Source organism: Pristiophorus japonicus, chromosome 5 (assembly GCF_044704955.1).
Source record: "Pristiophorus japonicus isolate sPriJap1 chromosome 5, sPriJap1.hap1, whole genome shotgun sequence".
Classification (NCBI taxonomy): domain Eukaryota; kingdom Metazoa; phylum Chordata; class Chondrichthyes; family Pristiophoridae; genus Pristiophorus; species Pristiophorus japonicus.
Genome location: NC_091981.1, coordinates 38,234,651 through 38,255,400, shown reverse-complemented (window position 1 = coordinate 38,255,400; position 20,750 = coordinate 38,234,651). Strand labels below are relative to the sequence as shown.

General features: G+C 43.9%; 1 protein-coding gene across 1 annotated transcript in view; it reads left to right on the top strand.

Moving 5' to 3' along the window:
• Nucleotides 1–20,750, top strand: part of LOC139264067 (collagen alpha-6(VI) chain-like) — a 170,911-nt gene that overhangs the window by 32,065 nt on the left and 118,096 nt on the right. The window contains exons 5-8 of the mRNA XM_070880165.1: nucleotides 13,439–13,999; nucleotides 15,306–15,881; nucleotides 17,024–17,590; nucleotides 20,192–20,535. Coding sequence (XP_070736266.1) covers nucleotides 13,439–13,999; nucleotides 15,306–15,881; nucleotides 17,024–17,590; nucleotides 20,192–20,535 — 2,048 coding nt within the window. The remainder of the gene's footprint in view (nucleotides 1–13,438; nucleotides 14,000–15,305; nucleotides 15,882–17,023; nucleotides 17,591–20,191; nucleotides 20,536–20,750) is intronic.

Sequence of the window (20,750 nt, the reverse complement as noted above, 5' to 3'; positions counted from 1 at the left end):
GCGCCGGCCGACCAAGAGCTATCCAGCCTAATCCCACTTTCCAGTTTTTGGTCAGTAGCCCTGTAGGTTACGGCACTTTAAGTGCACATCCAAGTACTTTTAAATGTGGTGAGCGTTCCTGCTTCTACCATCCTTTCAGACAGTGAGTTCCAGACCCTCACCACCCTCTGGGTAAAGACATTTTCCCATATATCTCCTCTAAATCTCCCCCCAATTACTTTAAATCTATACCCCTGGTTGTTGACCCCTCTGCTATCCACTCCTATCCACTCTATCCCCTCATAATTTTATACACCTCAATCAGGTCTCCCCTTAGCCTCCTCTGTTCCAAAGAAAACAGACCCAGCATCTCCAATCTTTCCTCATAGTCAAAATTCTCCAGTCTAGTCAATATTCTTGTAAATCTGCTCTGCACCCTTTCCACTGCAATCTCTTCTGTCCTGTAATGTGGTGACCAGAACTGCACAGAGTACTCCAGCTGCAGCCTAACCAGTGTTTTATACAGTTCAAGCATAACCTCCTTGCTCTTGTATTCCATGCCTCGACTTTCAAAAGTAAGTATTCCATATGCCTTCTTAACCATCTTATCCATCTAGCCTACTATCTTCAAGGACCTGCACTCCAAGGTCCCTTTGTTCCTCTACACTTTTCAGTGTCGTACCATTTCATGTGTATTCCCTTGCCTTGTTAGACCTCCTTAAATGCATTACCTCACACTTATCCGGATTGAATTCCATTTGCCACTGTTCTGCCCACCTGACCAGTATATTGATATCTTCCTGCAGTCCGCAGCTTTCTTCTTCATTATCAACCACACATCCTATTTTAGTGTCATCTGCAAACTTCTTAATTCTTATCCCCAACATTTCAGTCCAAGTCATTGATATGTACCACAAAAAGCAAGGGACCCAGCACTGAGCCCTGCGGAACCCCATTGGATACAGCCTTCCAGTCACAAAAACACCCATCAACCATTACCCTTTGGTTCCTGCCTCCGAACCAATTTTGGATCTAACTTGCCACTTTGACCTGGATCCCATGGGCTATTACTTTAGTGACCAGTCGGCCATGTTGGACCTTATCAAAAGCTTTGCTAAATTCCATATCGACTACATCATAGGCTTTGCCCTGATCGACCCTCATGGTTACCTCCTCGAAAAATTCAATCAATTCAATCAGACACGACCTTCGCTCGACAAATCCATGTCTTTCCAAATGAAGATTTATCCTGTCCCTCAGGATTTTTTCCAATAATTTTCCCACCACTGAGGTTAGGCTGACTGGCCGGTAATTACTCAGTCAATCCCTTTCTCCCTTTTTAAACAAAGGTACAACATTAGCGGTCATCCAGTCCTCTGGCACCACACCTGTAGCCAGAGAGGATTAGAAAAATGATGGTCAGAGCCTCTGCTATTTCCACTTTTGCTTCTCATAGAAACATAGAAACATAGAAAATAGGTGCAGGAGTAGGCCATTCAGCCCTTCTAGCCTGCACCGCCATCCAATGAGTTCATGGCTGAACATGCACTTCAGTACCCCCTTCCTGCTTTCTCGCCATACCCCTTGATCCCCCGAGTAGTAAGGACTTCATCTAACTCCCTTTTGAATATATTTAGTGAATTGGCCTCAACTATTTTCTGTGGCAGAGAATTCCACAGGTTCACCACTCTCTGGGTGAAGAAGTTTCTCCTCATCGCGGTCCTAAATGGCTTACCCCTTATCCTTAGACTGTGACCCCTGGTTCTGGACTTCCCCAACATTGGGAACATTTTTCCTGCATCTAACCTGTCTAAACCCGTCAGAATTTTCAACGTTTCTATGAGGTCCCCTCTCATTCTTCTGAACTCCAGTGAATACAAGCCCAGTTGATCCAGTCTTTCTTGATAGGTCAGTCCCACCATCCCGGGAATCAGTCTGGTGAATCTTCGCTGCACTCCCTCAATAGTAAGAATGTCCTTCCTCAAGTTAGGAGACCAAAACTGTACACAATACTCCAGGTGTGGCCTCACCAAGGCCCTGTACAACTGTAGCAACACCTCCCTGCCCATGTACTCAAATCCCCTCGCTATGAAGGCCAACATGCCATTTGCTTTCTTAACCGCCTGCTGTACCTGCATGCCAACCTTCAATGACTGATGTACCATGACACCCAGGTCTCGTTGCACCTCCCCTTTTCCTAATCTGTCACCATTCAGATAATAGTCTGTCTCTCTGTTTTTACCACCAAAGTGGATAACCTCACATTTATCCACATTATACTTCATCTGCCATGCATTTGCCCACTCACCTAACCTATCGAAGTCGCTCTGCAGCCTCATAGCATCCTCCTCGCAGCTCACACTGCCATCCAACTTAGTGTCATCCGCAAATTTGGAGATACTACATTTAATCCCCTCGTCTAAATCATTAATGTACAATGTAAACAGCTGGGGCCCCAGCACAGAACCTTGCGGTACTCCACTAGTCACTGCCTGCCATTCTGAAAAGTACCCATTTACTCCTACTCTTTGCTTCCTGTCTGCCAACCAGTTCTCAATCCATGTCAACACACTACCCCCAATCCCATGTGCTTTAACTTTGCACATTAATCTCTTGTGTGGGACCTTGTCGAAAGCCTTCTGAAAGTCCAAATATACCACATCAACTGGTTCTCCCTTGTCCACTTTACTGGAAACATCCTCAAAAAATTCCAGAAGATTTGTCAAGCATGATTTCCCTTTCACAAATCTATGCTGACTTGGACCTATCATGTCACCATTTTCCAAATGCACTGCTATGACATCCTTAATAATTGATGCCATCATTTTACCCACTACTGAGGTCAGGCTGACCGGTCTATAATTCCCTGTTTTCCCTCTCCCGCTTTTTTAAAAAGTGGGGTTACATTGGCTACCCTCCACTCGATAGGAACTGATTCAGAGTCAATGGAATGTTGGAAAATGACTGTCAATGCATCCGCTATTTCCAAGGCCACCTCCGTAAATACTCTGGGATGCAGTTCATCAGGCCCTGGGGATTTATCGGCCTTCAATCCCATCAATTTCCCCAACACAATTTCCCGACTAATAAAGATTTCCCTCAGTTCCTCCTCCTTACTAGACCCTCTGACCCCTTTTATATCCGGAAGGTTGTTTGTGTCCTCCTTAGTGAATACCGAACCAAAGTACTTGTTCAATTGGTCTGCCATTTCTTTGTTCCCAGTTATGACTTCCCCTGATTCTGACTGCAGGGGACCTACGTTTGTTTTTACTAACCTTTTTCTCTTTACATACCTATAGAAACTTTTGCAATCCGTCTTAATGTTCCCTGCAAGCTTCCTCTCGTACTCTATTTTCCCTGCCCTAATCAAACCCTTTGTCCTCCTCTGCTGAGTTCTAAATTTCTCCCAGTCCCTGGGTTCACTGCTATTTCTGGCCAATTTGTATGCCACTTCCTTGGCTTTAATACTATCCCTGATTTCCCTTGATAGCCACGGTTGAGCCACCTTCCCTTTTTTATTTTTACGCCAGACAGGAATGTACAATTGTTGCAGTTCATCCATGCAGTCTCTAAATGTCTGCCATTGCCCATCCACAGTCAACCCCTTAAGTATCATTCGCCAATCTATCCTAGCCAATTCACGCCTCATACCTTCAAAGTTACCCTTCTTTAAGTTTTGGACCATGGTCTCTGAATTAACTATTTCATTCTCCATCCTAATGTAGAATTCCACCATATTATGGTCAATCTTCCCCAAGGGGCCTCGCACAACGAGATTGCTAATTAATCCTCTCTCATTACACAACACCCAGTCTAAGATGGCCTCCTCCCTAGTTGGTTCCTCGACATATTGGTCTAGAAAACCATCCCTTATGCACTCCAGGAAATCCTCCTCCACCGTATTGCTTCCAGTTAGGCTCGCCCAATCTTTGTGCATATTAAAGTCACCCATTATAACTTCTCTTAACAACCTGGGATACATTTCATCCGGGCCTGGTGATTTATCCATTTTCAAAGCTGCCAAGCCCCTTAATACTTCTTCTCTCACTATGGTTATCTCGTCTAATATTTCAAACTCCTCCCTCATTGCAAAGTTTGCATCGTCCCTCTCTTTTGTGAAAACAGATGCAACGTATTTATTAAGAATCCAACCCACGTCTTCAGCCTCCACACACAAATTTCCTTTATGATCTCCAATAGGCCATACTCTTTCTCTAGTTATCCTCTTGCTCCTAATGCATTGACAAAACATCTTCGGGTTTTCCCTGATTTTACTTGATAGTAATGACTTATGGTAATGAGCTAGCAATAGAACATTTCTCACTCCGATTATAATGAGTTAGCAGTGCAGCCTTCAAGATGAAAGTACAGAGTGTGAATGCACCTTGCTTGCCAATCATGAAGCACGTTCAACCAAAATGTTAGTGAGGAATCTTTAATCGGGATGATTAGAAATGCAGGTTTGAATCTGAGACCTGATCTAATTTCTTCTACATGTGTGAGGATTAAGGTAAGGCAATCTTGTAGTGAAAGGACCATAGAATCATAGAATGGTTACACCATTTGGCCCGTCGAGCCCGTGCCAGAGCACTTCAGCTAGGATGTAAAGAGTCTTGTACTTGCTCAGAGAGATTCAGGAAAGTAATACATCGGCCCTGATGTTAACTCAGAGAAGTGCTGGGAGTGGGAGGGTCCGATATTGCGCGGGAAACCCAGAAGTAAGTTCAGCGCTTCTGTCAGTGACCTTTTAAACTCTGCCATCTCATTAGCATTTTATCTCCTGACTCGGTGTGCAATCCACAGTAGCAATGAGGCCCTGCAGGACGCAGTCTCAACTACAATATTTAAAGGGCCAATCGAAGATGGAATTTGGAGAAGTTGGAGCTGGAAACAAGAGAGGAGAAAGGTTATGAGTGGATTTGAGATGATCCAAAGCTGCACCGCATTTCGATGATGCCTCTCTTGATCTGATGCCGAGATCAATGAGGAGCCAGAGAGAGATACTCTTTCCTAGCAGTGGGAGGAAGAAACCAGCTGGTGACACCAAGAAGGCGCAGCTGGAGGTGGCTCAGGAGGTGAGCAGTAGGAGCATTGGCCACGTTCATGGAGTCAGTGCAGGAACCACTGTAGGTAGATGTAGGTCATTTTAATGATCTAGCCAGGTAAGAAAAGGTGAGCACAGTTGCACATTTAGCTACATCCTACTGGGTGCATCACTCCACTCTTCACTCTGCCTTCTCAAGTCTAGTCCATCACACAATTGCTCACACCCACTTACTTGAAGGTGCACCCTTCCCTCTTAGTCGATGCATTTCCTCACATCCCCATCTACCCATCACTCGCTGCCATTCACCCTCATCCTGATGCAATTGCATCCCTCTCCCCAATAGTCACCCTAACCAAATGCACTGCATCCGTTGGGTGAGCACATGCCATTACACTCTCTCATGCGTCTGTTCTTTCCCTTATTGCAGGAGAAGAGAGCACAGAATACGAGAGTGAGGGAGAGAACCGGTAGTTGCCCTCCAAGGATTTGCCAGCAGAGCAGGAGGCGCTGGTGCTAAATGAGTTTCGGCATCCCTGGTTGTCGGAGATGGTGAGGGGGAGGTCCCAGCTTCCTGGTGAGACAATTAAATATCAGTAACCCACATGTCATACGGCACTCAGTCATGTTGATTTGATGTCAACAGTGAGTGAAATATGATCATCTTCATGATAATAATTTGCAACATTCTTACCTTGCCAATACCAATTCATGTCTTTTATCTTCGTCAGGACCTTCACGATGCAACAGAAGCTGATGGAGGTCGCGGATGACGAATTGTTAGAGGAGCTGAATCCTTCTGAGGGTGCACCATTACACGACTCATGCATATCATGTAGCAACGCAGATACTCGCACTTTCTGGGATCACTTAGACAGATAGTTGGGTTTTCACCTGGTGACTCACATTTCACAAGTGAAGAAGAGCATATGGTGGTGGCAGGGACAGCAGTGGCGAGTCCGCGTCGGCCCTCTCCAAGCTCTGCTCAGCGGGACACAGAAGCTGTACCTGTGGGACAGTCGATGCACAGGAGAATCATTGAGCTGCAGAGAATGTTCAATGCACTGACAATCTTTCCAAGCACACTGACAATGATTGCAGAGAGAATGGAGGAGTCCACCTCCAGCATGAGTGGGTTGATGTCGCAGGGCTTTGTGATGATGCGTTCTTCCATGGATAGAGTGACCAGCTCCATGGAACATCAAACAATCCAATCAAATGTGTCCATGCATGCCTTGACCACAGCTGTGCAGCCAATATGCCTGGATGCCAATATGCCTGCCACCTTAAATAGGATGACAGATACCTTAGCCTTGTCCTTACAGCGCCGCACTGATCTGCAGCAAAGTGCTCTCCAGCACAGTGATGGCAGTGAAATGTGGCTGGGCCATGACAGGGGTGATGGTGAAAGGGGACATGGAAATAGGGACTCCATTCAAAGCACTTCAGCTTCTCACTCTTTGTCCGTCGCCCCCCCTGCCCCCACACCCCAGTCAGGATAGATTGGCGAATGATACTTAAGGGGTTGACTGTGGATGGGCAATGGCAGACATTTAGAGACCGCATGGATGAAAAAATAAAAAAGGGAAGGTGGCTCAACCGTGGCTATCAAGGGAAATCAGGGATAGTATTAAAGCCAAGGAAGTGGCATACAAATTTGCCAGAAATAGCAGCGAACCTGGAGACTGGGAGAAATTTAGAACTCAGCAGAGGAGGACAAAGGGTTTGATTAAGGCAGGGAAAATAGAGTACGAGAGGAAGCTTGCAGGGAACATTAAGATGGACTGCAAAAGCTTCTATCGATATGTAAAGACAAAAAGGTTAGTAAAGACAAACATAGGTCCCCTGCAGTCAGAATCAGGGGAAGTCATAACGGGGAACAAAGAAATGGCAGACCAATTGAACAAGTACTTTGGTTCAGTATTCACTAAGGAGGACACAAACAACTTTCCGGATATAAAAGGGGTCAGAGGGTCCAGTAAGAAGGAGAAACTGAGGAAAATCCTGATTTGGAGCCTACTGTCAACAAGAGCAGACATCGACGATGAGGTCCAACACGGCCTTCAGTGTGCCAGTGCAGCCTTTGGTCGCCTGAGGAAGAGAGTGTTTTGTTAGAAATATGCCAGGTTATGGTCTTACAATCACAAGCACGTCGACTAAGTATATACATTTCCAGCAAATTTGATGCAAACAACCAAAACAGATATTGTAAAGAAAGCTGAAATTTAACATTTAATCAACAAGTCATGGACTTAAAAGATTCTCCAGATATCTTCTACTCGTATCCATTCATTGTGGATAATTCATTTTAAATTTATTTCTTCCTAGCCTTCAATTGTCCCAATCTAACTTCTATATCGTTTTTCACTTAAACACACCTTCAATCGCTTTTATTCATTAATTCGATAGTTTCTCGATGGGAGTATGTATCAGTGCTTTAATAATTGTCACAATTCCCTGAGCCACATTAACCATTTCATGTCTTCTGTTATCAAGTAACTCAGCATATCTTGAGACCTGTTCTTTAGTGCAAATTCACCATGCATTTCCACATACAAGTTGCCTCATGCGCAACAAATCACGTCTGCACTCTTACACTGGTATCTCTATGCCATTCGATGCAAGCCATCTTGGGCTTTCAGTTAATCTTATCAAAAGATTGTCTAGAATCTTTGCTCATCTTCCACTGCATGTTTCAGGTAGTGGTCAGGTTATCAATGCAACTTTCTTTAAAAATTCATCGGCAATGACACAAATGTCTCCAAGAGAAAGTTCTCGATTTATTATTCTTAACTACACTTTCCTAACTTTCACTAGAATGTTAGAAAAATTCCTACTTGGTGCTATAAATTTCCTTTTTCGATCATGCATCTTAAGTAGACATCCCATTAATTACTATTCATATTCATGAACCCTGGAGTAAACTTACTATCCTAAATACAATATTAAAGATCAACATTTTTAAAATTCTTTATAACCAACTATATTGTGCCCGAGTCCATTTTATCATTTCAAACTTATCACAAATCTAAACAACCGTATTGTCTTGTATTGACAGATTTTTTCAATCTTCAATTATTTTTCCCCACAAACTTTTTCTCTTGATATACAGCATTTAGTAGGACCACCTAAGTTGTTCCCAACCAGTTTATTTTAGTAAAGAATTATCCCTTTAAACTTCAGTGAGAATTTTCCCTTCTTGAGTGCTCGAAAAAGCAACTCATGTCAATTTACCTTAATATTTGAACTTATTAATTCCTATTTCAGAAACAAGTTTTTTGCCAAGCTTGGTAGTTCTCATGGTGTCTTAAACATTGGAGACAAAAGTAATCGCCATTTATTCACAAGGTAACTTCCATATCTTAGATCACCACCTCGAGCACATCTTGTCGGGAAATTGTGTTGGGGAAATTGATGGGATTGAAGGCTGATAAATCCCCAGGGCCTGATGGACTGCATCCCAGAGTATTTAAGGAGGTGGCCTTGGAAATAGCAGATGCATTGACAGTCATTTTTCAACATTCCATAGACTCTGGATCAGTTCCGATGGAGTAGAGGGTAGCCAATGTGACCCCACTTTTTAAAAAAGGAGGGAGAGAGAAAACAGGGAACTATAGACCGGTCAGCCTGACATCGGTAGTGGGTAAAATGATGGCATCAATAATTAAGGATGTCATAGCAGCGCATTTGGAAAGAGGTGACCTGATAGGTCCAAGTCAGCATGGATTTGTGAAAGGGAAATCATGCTTGACAAATCTTCTGGAATTTTTTGAGGATGTTTCCAGTAGAGTGGACAAGGGAGAACTGGTTGATGTGGTGTTTTCGGATTTTCAGAAGGCTTTCGACAAGGTCCCACACAAGTGATTAATTTGCAAAGTTAAAGCACATGGGATTGGGGGTAGTGTGCTGACGTGGATTGAGAACTGGTTGGCAGACAGGAAGCAAAGAGTAGGAGTAAATGGGTACTTTTCAGAATGGCAGACAGTGACTAGTGGGGTACCACAAAGTTCTGTGCTGGGGCCCCAGCTGTTTACATTGTACATTAATGATTTAGACGAGGGGATTAAATGTAGTATCTCCAAATATGCGGATGACACTAAGTTGGGCGGCAGTGTGAGCTGCGAGGAGGATGCTATGAGGCTGCAGAGTGACTTGGATAGGTTAGGTGAGTGGGCAAATGCATGGCAGATGAAGTATAATGTGGATAAATGTGAGGTTATCCACGTTGATGGTAATAACAGAGAGACAGACTATTATCTGAATGGTGACAGATTTGGAAAAGGGGAGGTGCAACGAGACCTGGGTGTCATGGTACATCAGTCATTGTAAGTTGGCATGCAGGTACAGCAGGCGGTTAAGAAAGCAAATGTAATGTTGGCCTTCATAGTGAGGGGATTTGAGTACAGGGGCAGGGAGGTGTTACTACAGTTGTAGAGGGCCTTGGTGAGGCCACACCTGGAGTATTGTGTACAGTTTTGGTCTCGTAATTTGAGGAAGGACATTCTTGCTATTGAGGGAGTGCAGCGAAGATTCACCAGACTGATTCCCGGGATGGCGGGATTGACATATAAAGAAAGACTAGATCAACTGGGCTTGTATTCACTGGAGTTTAGAAGAATGAGAGGGGATCTCATAGAAACATTTAAAATTCTGATGGGTTTCGACAGGCTAGATGCAGGGAGAATGTTCCCAATGTTGGGGAAGTCCAGAACCAGGGGTCACAGTCTAAGGATAAGGGGAATGCCATTTAGGACCGAGATGAGGAGAAACTTCTTCACCCAGAGAGTGGTGAACCTGTGGAATTCTCTACCACAGAAAGTTGTTGAGGCCAATTCACTAAATATATTCAAAAAGGAGTTCGATGTAGTCCTTACTACTCGGGGGATCAAGGGGTATGGCGAGAAAGCAGGAATGGGGTACTGAAGTTGCATGTTTAGCCATGAACTCATTGCATAGCGGTGCAGGCTCGAAGGGCCGAATGGCCTACTCCTGCACCTATTTTCTATGTTTCTATGCTCCCAAGTCTCCCGATGGCCACGTCTCCCTCTGTACAGGTGCAGGTGGAACAGTCTTTAGCGGGGACCTCATGGGCTCCAAAATCCAGCTGATGTCGGCCTAGAGCATTTCAGCAGTCAGAGCAGGGATCTGAGCAGCCTGCTTCTACCTCTGCTGAAACCACAGAGGTTGCACCATGTAGGAGCGGTAGGAAAAGGAAATGAAAAGTTTTATAGTTGCACAAAGATATGCACATGGGTGTGTGATAATGTTGTTAAGTTTCTATTGTTTAGTTAAAGTACATAAATTAAATTTTTTTGCCCCACGTTCCCGCCTTGCCCATTCTTGGTTGCTGGGTGACAAGTCGCCTTTTACATTGTTTGATGATGAATGGGAAGACATGAACTGATGGGATTCAATGGGCGGATGTGCAAGAGGTGTTTGATTGTTTTCAGGACTGCTTTATATCATTGGCATGGGGCTGGGGGCCGGGAAGAGTGGCCGTTGCAACCTAAGTGAAGGTGGCAACAATAAGGGCGACCCTGGCATCCCTGACAGCAACGTGAACAGCTGGTGGTACATTGCCCTCATCACCTTGCTCATCCCCATCTTCTCCTCCTCAGAATCATCTGAAGAGAATCTGAGGTTTGCGCCTTGTTCCTCTTGCAGGTCCAAGCCTCGCTGCTGCGCAATGTTGTGCAGAGCACAGACACTGCAATCATTCTGGACACCTTGGCCGCTGCGTACTGAAAGGCGCATTCTGCTCTGTCTAGGACCTGAAGCACATCTCCAGCATGCCGATGGCTTGTTGAATCACACATCTGGTGCACACTGCATAAATATTTTTTCGCGGTTTAACAATAGCTGCACATTGATGGAGTGGAAGCCCTTGCCGTTGACGAATATTCCTGGTTGATTTGGGGGTGCCCGGTTTGCCACGTGTGTGCAGTCGACGTTGCCCTGCATCAGTGGGAAGCCAGCCAGTGACGCAAATCCAAGCGCTCACTCATTCTGATTGGCAGCATTGCAGGCAAAGTTCACATAATTGCCGACCTTAACAAATAACCTATCAGTCACCTGTCTTATGCATTTGTGAGCCGCTGACTGGGAGATCCCAGATATGTCTCTGGCAGAGCCCTGGAAGGAACCAGAGGCTAAAAAGTTGAGGGAAGTGGTGACCTTGACCACCAGTAGTAACACTTGGCCACCAGGTCGAGGCAGCAGGGCTTCTTCGAGCAGGCTGCAAATATCTGACACCTCCTGATGTGATGATCTGAACCTCCTGAAACACTACTGTTTGGACATGTCAAGGAAACAAAGCCTCTGTCTCCACACCCAGTGTTGTGGGTAGTGCCTCCTGCAAGCTGCACCCCTCTGCCTTTCCCCCTCTGCTGCTCCCCTCTCCGCTGTTCAGCTACAGGTTTTTCAAGAGCAGGCTGCAGCTGCTGCTGCTGGTGCTGGTCCTCATCTGAGGTCCAATCTCAGGCAACAAAAGTGCCAGCCATCCTTAAGTGATTGAGATAAGCTCCAAAGTGTAGAAAGTTAACTCTCAGCAAAAGTGCTGTGAAAAAACCCTTTCCCTCTCGCAGGTAAGGAAGCAACTGTGAGTAGTAAGTATTTATTGCATTACTTCCATGAGTTTGATTCAGCCTCTTCAATTCCCATTGTGGGAATTGCTTTCACTGGTGAGTTTCAGGAAGCCTGGGAAACCCATGGCTGCACCGTTAAATTTAAAAGTAATTGAAATATTGCTCTAATTGGGCGATGAGAAGATGTTAATAGATAACCAGCCTCTCTCTCACGAGGGGGCTGCACGCACCTAATACTCTCGCGTTAGAGGCGGAACTTGACAGGTTGGAGCCAGCTCCCTGACGCGTTAATATTTTTGTCGGTTTTAACCCCCACCCACACCCAAACCCATGAGCTATGTTAGTCTTTTTATTTTGGCTTATCTGATGAAGTCATGAAAGGTTTTACAACATTGACTTGCCATGCGACTGGTTCTAGTGGTGGCACTAATTACCTCTGCCAACTCCTTCCATTGGGCACAGCGTGTAGCACTGGCGCGATCAAAGGGGAGGGCATACTGCGAGCTCTGCATGCGTTTGAGGGACCTCCAGTAGACCACCGGGGCTGTGGGATGCCGTGGTCACAGCTTGGCAATGAGTGGAGTGCCAGGCTGCACCATCGTGGCATGGACCCCCCAAAAAAACTCACGGAGGCTGGACTGGTAAATCGAGTGGAAATTAAAAATGGCACCGCACACACCTTCCCTTTAACTTTCGACCCCCAAACGAAGTGCGACCCGGTTCACAACCCACGAGCTGGCAATGACATTGCCCGCGGCAGCCTTACGGGGCGCTGCCCAACTGCCAATGCGGGACAAAACTGGGTCGTTGTGCATGATGATGATGTAATCGCCGGTGGCACAGCGGCCAAGGGTCTTGCGCCTCCTCTACTTCCCATGCAATTTTGCGGGAGCCGGTAGCGCCACCCCCCAGCCCCCCACTCCCCCCTGGGTGAAAACACATTTGTGCCCCGTTAACGCCCTCTGGAGGTGCTAATGGGAGGCACACAGCAGGACAATTTCAACTCCAGGCAGGTTTTTTGATTTTTCTTACTGTGTGAAACCTTATTTTGGATTACTGAAATCTCAGTTTCTGAAAAAAAGTGACACGTGAAATTTTGTTTTCTAAAAGTATTTTAAGTAATTTGATTGGTTCATCAAACAACCGTGATGGTGAATTGTTTACACAGTTTTACCATTATTTTCCGAACATGAATAGGCCATTCAACTCCTCGAGCTTGTTCCACCATTCAATTAGATTATGGCTGATCTATACCTCAACTCCATTTACCTGCCTTGGCTCCATATCCCCTGATACCCTTACCGAACAAAAATCTCAGTCTTGAAAGCTCCAGTTATCCCAGAATCTACATCTTTTTGGGGTAGAGAATTCCAGATTTCCATTACCCTCTGTGTGAAAAAATGTTTCCTGCTTTCCTTTCTAAATAGCCTAGCTCTACTTTTAAGATTATATTACCTCAGTCATGATTCCCCCATTAGAGGAAATAGTTTCTCTGTATCTACCCTATGAAATCCTTTTAACATTTTAAATACCTTCATCAGATCACCTCACAATCATCTGTACTCAAGGGAATACAAGTAATGTTTATGCAACCTGTCCTAATTTAACCTTCTTACCTCTGGTGTCATTACAAATGTTTAGATAGGAAATTTTATTATAAATATTGACATACAATTGTTATAGGAAGTAATCTTTGTGGAGAGAAAATCTACAGCACATGTGATATATATCCATGAGTGGATAAAATACTTGTAATTGCTACTTTGCTGTTTTATTTAAACTTGTTGACACAGCATTTTAAAAACATTTATTGCGCTTTATTTTCCTTTAGCTTGCAACATCTTCCACAAAGCTGACATCACCTTCCTAATTGATGGATCAGGGAGTATAAAGCAGGAAGACTTTCAGGAAATGAAGAGCTTTATCCATGCTTTTGTTGATAATATCAGTGTTGGATCAGATAAGGTTCAAATTGGGGTAATACAGTTTTCCACAGATCCAGAACTAATGTTCCAACTTAATCATTACACTTTAAAAGCTGATGTAAACAGCGCGATCGATAACATGCAACAGTTGGGAGGGGGAACAAACACAGGTCGTGCGCTGAGATTTACAGCGGACTACTTTGATGAAGGTAAAGGGGGTCGGCCTGAAATCCCACAATACCTCATAGTGATGACCGATGGAGAATCGCAGGATGAGATCCTTCAACCAGCTAAAGACATGAGGGCCAAAGGAGTCATCGTGTTCGCCGTGGGGGTTTTCAAAGCTAACTACACTCAGCTTCTGGAAATTGGAGGATCTCGGGATAAAGTTCACTATGTCAAAAACTTTGATCAACTGGATGCAATAGAAAAGAAAATTTCATGGGAGATTTGCAGTCCACCTGCAGGTGGGTAAAAGTTTTTCTGAATTTCCTGATGCACTGAGTTCCAAGAATCTGCTGACGCTATCTATAAAAAGCAAATAAGAATAACTTGCTCAGATAAAACTTAGCAATAAAATTCTATCACAGGTTTGAAAGGCCCAGAAGCTATTTATGTAACCAATAGAAATGAACTGCGGTAATTAACAATGACATACTATCACGGGTATGCTGCCCCATTTATTTCATGGTTCATTGGCCATAGGGCCCACTGTTATAATTTTCAGCCTCTATAATGCTACTGTACATTGGGTGTCTCCTCCTGATATTGCGAGGGATTGAACCTGGAGTCTTGCTTTGCACTCTTGGTACTGAAAACCTACACCCCTGAAAGCTCAAGCCCCATAATCGGCTTGGAGTGTCAAATTTTCACTGTGCATGTAAAACAGGTGCTGCATGGGATACTCCTGTCCCTCGTTATGTTCTTGAAGCTGTACCACTATTTTTCACATTTATAGGGAATTATCATTGAGCATTTGCCTCAACCACTCCATCAGGTAGTCAGTTTCACATTCTTACCACTCTCTTCGTAAAGAGGTTTCTCCAGAATTCCCTATTGGATTTATTAACTTATATTTATGACCCCCTAGTTTGGTCTCCCCACAAGTGGAAACGGCTTCTCTATGTCTATCCTATTGAACCCTTTCATAATTTTAAAGGCCTCTATCAGGTTACCCCTCAGCCTTGTCTTTTATGGAGAAAGGAGACATAGCCTGTTCAGTTTTTCTTGAAATTTGTACCCTCTAAGTTATGGCACAGGCCGATCGACCGAATGGCCTCCTTCTGTGCTGTAAAATTCTATGACTATATTATAATGTATTACATTAGCAACAGGTATCCTTTCTGTCTAGCCCTCAATCAGAAAGCACACAGCACAACCCACTGTCTATGAAACCATCAGTCTTCAGTGATTGACACTATTCGGGCATATCGTCCGGTCAGATGAAGACTTAGATATGAAGAGAGCCTAAAGTCATCTCAGTCGATGCTCCCTCCAGACTGGCATAGACCTTGAGGGAAACCAAGAGCCACTTGGACCCCAACACTGGCATCTACTTTGCATGGCACTAGGTGCAAGACTGGAAATTTTGCACACGCACCTCCACACTGCTACTGGTGGAGTAGGCCATCAGCAGTAGTGCTGGCAATAGTGTCTCTCTGGATTTACAGGACCCTCGACCAGAGTAACAGCAGGTGTGGCAAGGAATTTCAACCCTTTGTTGCCTTCGACATTTTATGACAGTCATTTGGTTGTTCTTTTCTTATTTTGCAGATTGCAAAAGGATCGAAAAGGCAGACATTGTATTTGTAGTAGACGGATCTAACAGCATTGACGACATTGAGTTTGAAAGCATGAGAAAGTTCATGTTGACCCTGGTGAACCAGACCAGAGTTGCCACAGACGGAGTTCGGTTTGGAGCTATGTTGTTTGGCACCCACCCCAAAACCGCATTTCATCTGAATAATCAAAGCACGAAAGCTGATGTGCGAAAGAAAATCATGCAATTAAAAGGCGAACTGGAAGACACTTACACAGTTGATGCCCTTAAACATGCAAGAACCCTTTTGAGTAGAACAAATGGTGGACGAAAGGAAGACGGAGTGCCTCAGTTCCTAATAGTCATTACTGACGGGAAATCCACAGTGGTAGAAGGACTAAATGCTACAGCTACAGCCATCAGAGACAGCAATGTTAATATCTTAGCCATTGGTGTCGCTGGAGCCATTGAAGAAGAACTTCTGATGATTGCAGGATCAAACGAGAATTGGTTTTACGTTGACAATTTTACACGTTTGGAATATTTAGGCAACAAAATTTCTCAGCTTATATGTAATGAAGTTAAACCAGGTAAGTTATTTGCAGAAAGAAAATTGTGTATAATTTTGTGTAAGTTAAAGATCAGTGTAAATTTGAAAGAATTAGAAAATCGCCATGGTGGAGTCAGGGGTTCTGCTGGTCCTGGTGGTCCTTGTGCATGAAACACAAAAAGTAAAAAAGTATGCAGGTACAGCAAATAATCAGGAAGGCAAATGGAATGTTGGTCTTTATTGCAAGGGGGATGGAGTATAAAAGCAGGGAGATCTTGCTACAACTTTACAGGGTATTGGTGAGGCCACAGCTAGAGTACTGCATACAGTTTTGGTCTCCTTATTTAAGGAAGGATATACTTGCATTGGAGGCCATTCAGAGAAGATTCACTAGGTTGATTCCGGAGATGAGGGGGTTGATTTATGAAGAAATATTGAGCAGGTAGGGCCTATACTCATTGGAGTTTAGATGAATGAGAGATTATCTTATTGAAACACGTAAGATACTGAGGGGGCTCAACAAGGTAGCTGCAGAGAGGATGTTTCCACTCGTTGGGGAATCCCGAAATAGGGGTCATAGTTTAAGAATAAAGGGTTGCCCATTTAGAACTGAGATGAGGAGAAATTTCTTCTCTCCGAGAGTCGTAAATCTGTGGAATTCTCTGCCCCAGAGAGCTGTGGAGGCGTGGTCATTGAATATATTTAAGGTGGAGATAGACAAGATTTTTGAGCGATAAGGGAGTGAAGGGTTATGGGGAGCGGGCAGGGAAGTGGAGCTGAGCCCAAGATCAGATCAACCATGATCATATTAAATGGCAGAGCAAGCTGAAGGGGCCAAATCGCCCCTGCTCCAAATTTTTATGTTCTTATGTTTCGGGTGGTGGTCAATTTCGGCCCCACTGTATGAATGCAAATTATTGTTATGTGTTACAATTATTTACAGTTTGAATCCAGACAGCAAGTCTCAACAATTTAACACCTAGATTTTGCATCAGGATTGTCACAATAATAGTTTTCAGATGATTAAAGTATAAGAAAGTGGTACCACTACTTGTCAGCATTCAAGAGTAAACTTGGATTTATAAATTTATTTGGAAAGGACAAAAATTTTAAATGTTTAAAGAAATGAAGCATAGAAAATGCTGATGTCACCAATTTATGGTTTATGCTCTCCTATCCTAGATTGCAAAGTTCGTGAAGCAGACATTGTTTTTCTAATTGATGGATCAACAAGTATTGACCCAGATGACTTCACCCGCCTGAAAAATGTATTGAAATATATGATACAAATGTTAAGTTTTGATCAATCAAAGTTCCAGTTTGCAGTAGCCCAGTACAGCACAGAGCAAGTCGTTGAATTTTACCTGAATGAGACTAGTACCCAGACTGCACTTGTCAATAGAATTGACAGAATCACCCAACAGTTTGGAAACACCCTGACTGGGAAGGCACTGTCGTTTGTGAAGGGTTTCTTTGAACCATCATCAGGAAGTCGAAAGCTGAAAGGGGTCCCTCAATACCTCCTGGTGATTACAGATGGAGAATCCCAAGACAGCGTGGTTGTCCCAGCCAACAACTTGAGGAAAGAGAACATCAATATTTTTGCCATTGGTGTTGGAGCAGCAAATGAAAATGAACTGGTTCAAATTAGTGGAGCGGCAGATCGAAAATTTCATATTGAGAACTATACTAAATTAGATAGAATTAAAAGAAGTGTTGTCCGTAATATCTGCACACCACCTGAACAAGGTTCGTGGAATTTGCTTAGTGGTACAGCTTTCAAAATTACAGTGTTGCCCTAAAATTGCCTGGGACAATATTCGTTAACTATACATAGTGTCTCTGGATACCCATGGAGGGAATCAAATGTTATTTCCAAACAGGGTTCTATTATTAAATTGAAATGGATTGTTTCTTCTCATTTAGGTTTGCATCAAAGATCCTGATGTATGTGAGTAAGAAAGAAGAAAAGGCAGAATTGTTCATAATAGTAATAGTGCAGTAATAATAGTCTTCAATTACACTATAGACTGGGAAAAAAACAGAGTAAAGGGCAAGGAGGGTGAAGAATTCATAAAACATGTACAGGAGAACTTCCTTAATCAGTATGTGTCTAGTCCAACAAGGAAGGAAGCAGTGCTGGATCTAGTTCCGGGGAATGAAATGGGGCATGAGGAGTGTGTTTCAGTGAGAGAACATCCATATAGTGATCAAATGCAGAGTTCCTTCACGGCAAACGAGCCAAAGTTGGGCAGTGTAAACGTTACAAGGACACCCTCAAAGCCTCCCTGGTAAAGTGCGACATCACCACTGACATCTGGGAGTCTCTGGCCGAAGACCGCCCTAGGTGGAGAAAGTGCATCCAGGAGGGCGTTGAGCTCTTCAAATCTCAACGCTGCGAGCGTGAAGAGGTCAGACGCAGGCAGCGGAAGGAGCGTGCGGCAAATCAGTCCCACCAGCCCCCTTCCCCCGACAAATGTCTGTCCCACCTGTGATAGGGTCTATAGATCTCGCATTGGACTGCTCAGCCACCAAAGGACTCACTTTAGGAGTGGAAGCAAGTCTTTCGAGATTCCGAGGAACTGCCTATGATAATGATGATAAAATTAGGTTTAAAGTAGTTATGGAAAGGGAAAAGCAAAATACCCAACTGGAAGAGAGCCAATTTCAGTGATTTGAGAAGGGATCTAGCACACGTAGACTGGAAACCAAGAATGGCCAGGCAAACTGTAAATGAACAAGCTTTTAACACGGAGATAGTTCAGATTCAAACCAAGTGTATTCCCATAAGGAGGAAAGATGGGGTATCCAAAGTTAAAGTTCCCGAGGTGACAAGAAAATAGAGGTTAAAATAAAACAGAGAAAGGAGGTTTATGGCAAATGTCAGGTACAGAATACAATTGTAAACCAGGCAGAATACAGAGACTGTTGGGGGAAATTGGAAAAAGATGTAAGAAAGTCAGTATAAGATTAACAAGAAACCCAAAATATTTTATAAAGATATAAAATTGTATCATATATATATATATATATATATATATAGTGATAGTTAAAGGAATGATGGAGCTGATTAGGAACAAAAAAGGAAATCTTCTTGTGGAGGCAGAGGGCATTACCGAGGTACTGATTGAGTACTTTGCATCTGTCTTCACAAAAGAAGAGGATGAAGTTAACGTGACAGTAGAGGATGGGAGTATTGCTCCTGGCCCACAAGCAGTGCTGGAAAGGCACTTACCTGTTCCATCCAGCTGTCCTTACCTCCCTTCAGTTGTCGGGTTTCCCGAGGCCTGGGAACCCGGCCAGCCTGTGTTCAAGCTGGATCTTAGGCAGCTGCCTCAGTAAAATATTTCACTGAGGGACCCACTTCCTGAGAGCGGGTTGGCTGGCCGTCACTCGTCCCACTTCCGTTAAAACTGGAAGTGGGCGGGTTGGAGGAGAGTTGGGTTTGGGTTTGAAATTTTTGATATTTAACTTCCTATGCAACCCAAACCCAGTCATTTTGGGGGGTTGAAATGACCCTCGATGTGTTTATGTCCATTGAATGCACAACATGCTGTGCCAGAGATGAGTGTGCTATCAACTGAGCCGTACTGGCACAAACAGGTGACACTTTACCCAGAAGGGCCAACATCTCTATTTCCTTGCCCACGAATGAGCAGCCACCTCGCTTACGCTACCCCTGCAGCTGCCACAGTCTTGGGCAGGGTCTTGTGATGAGCAGCTGGAGTGCCTGCCCATTTCAGCTAGGAGGCTACTTGTAATATGGAATTCCTGTGATGTACATCGGACCCCAATTGCAATTTCGAAGTACATTTCGGCCCAGCTGTACTAAAAGGTGAATGACTTAACCAGCAGTCTTTAAAGGGCCGCTCACAAAATGATCGAGGAAATTTATATATTTTTAGGTGGTGCCAGGAGGAATGGGAATGATTCTCCTAGGCACACATAGACACTCCGGACTGCTACGGGCCTATACGGGGTCCTCCTGAGAGTGCCTCCCATCCCTCCTCCTTCACGGCTCTAACATTCCCGCCCTCCCGGATCAAATGAGCTGCAGCAGGGCATCCCTTTGGCACCTGCCAATCACCAACGGAATATAAATGAGGCCGGGGCCTCACGTTGGCAAGAACGGATGGGAAACGGGTGTACAACATTGAGTAGTTAAAATCGGTGGGTAGGCTTTCGACTTCAGCATTCCTGACACTGGAATCATTTTAGGAGTTTGGACATTACATCCCATCAATAACTTGGTCCACCATTTCCATCCTAACATGTTCGATTGTGACGGCTTTAAGCAAACATTGTCAATAATCCTTTTTTCATTTGCTGACCTTTATTTTTGATTTCCAGCTTGCACCGTAAATGTTGCTGTTGGATTTGAAAGCTCAAATCAGATACAATTTGAAAACATACTTGCTGGTCAATATAAACTACAAGTAAAGCTGGACGAAATCTTAAAGCAAATCACCTCTCTAGAGGTCAGCTGTGACTCAAATTTCCATTTGAAAATCAGAGTTGGATTTTACATCCAAAATGAAATCGGACGGATTGTCTATGAAACCCAATTTAAGGAATACAATTCAAAACTGACTGATGGCCTGCAAGCTATCAAGGCGGACAGTCGAGTTAAGTTAAATGCAAAGAATTTAGAATCGTTTTTGAGGAAGTTCAATGAATCGACCTCAAAAGTCAAGGTAATGTTTCCTGTGGGAAAATCTTTTGTTAACAACAATCTTTGGTGCATTTACAGAATGGACTTTTAATGAACACATAAAAGTTGTTTTGCTTATTTTATAGTAGATCATTATGAGACGGACAGGAAGTAGATGTGATGTAAAAGTGTGGCTGGTGAGCTTTATCAGGGCCCATCATTAGAATGAAAATGATAGAGCTTGCATTTATTGAGCAG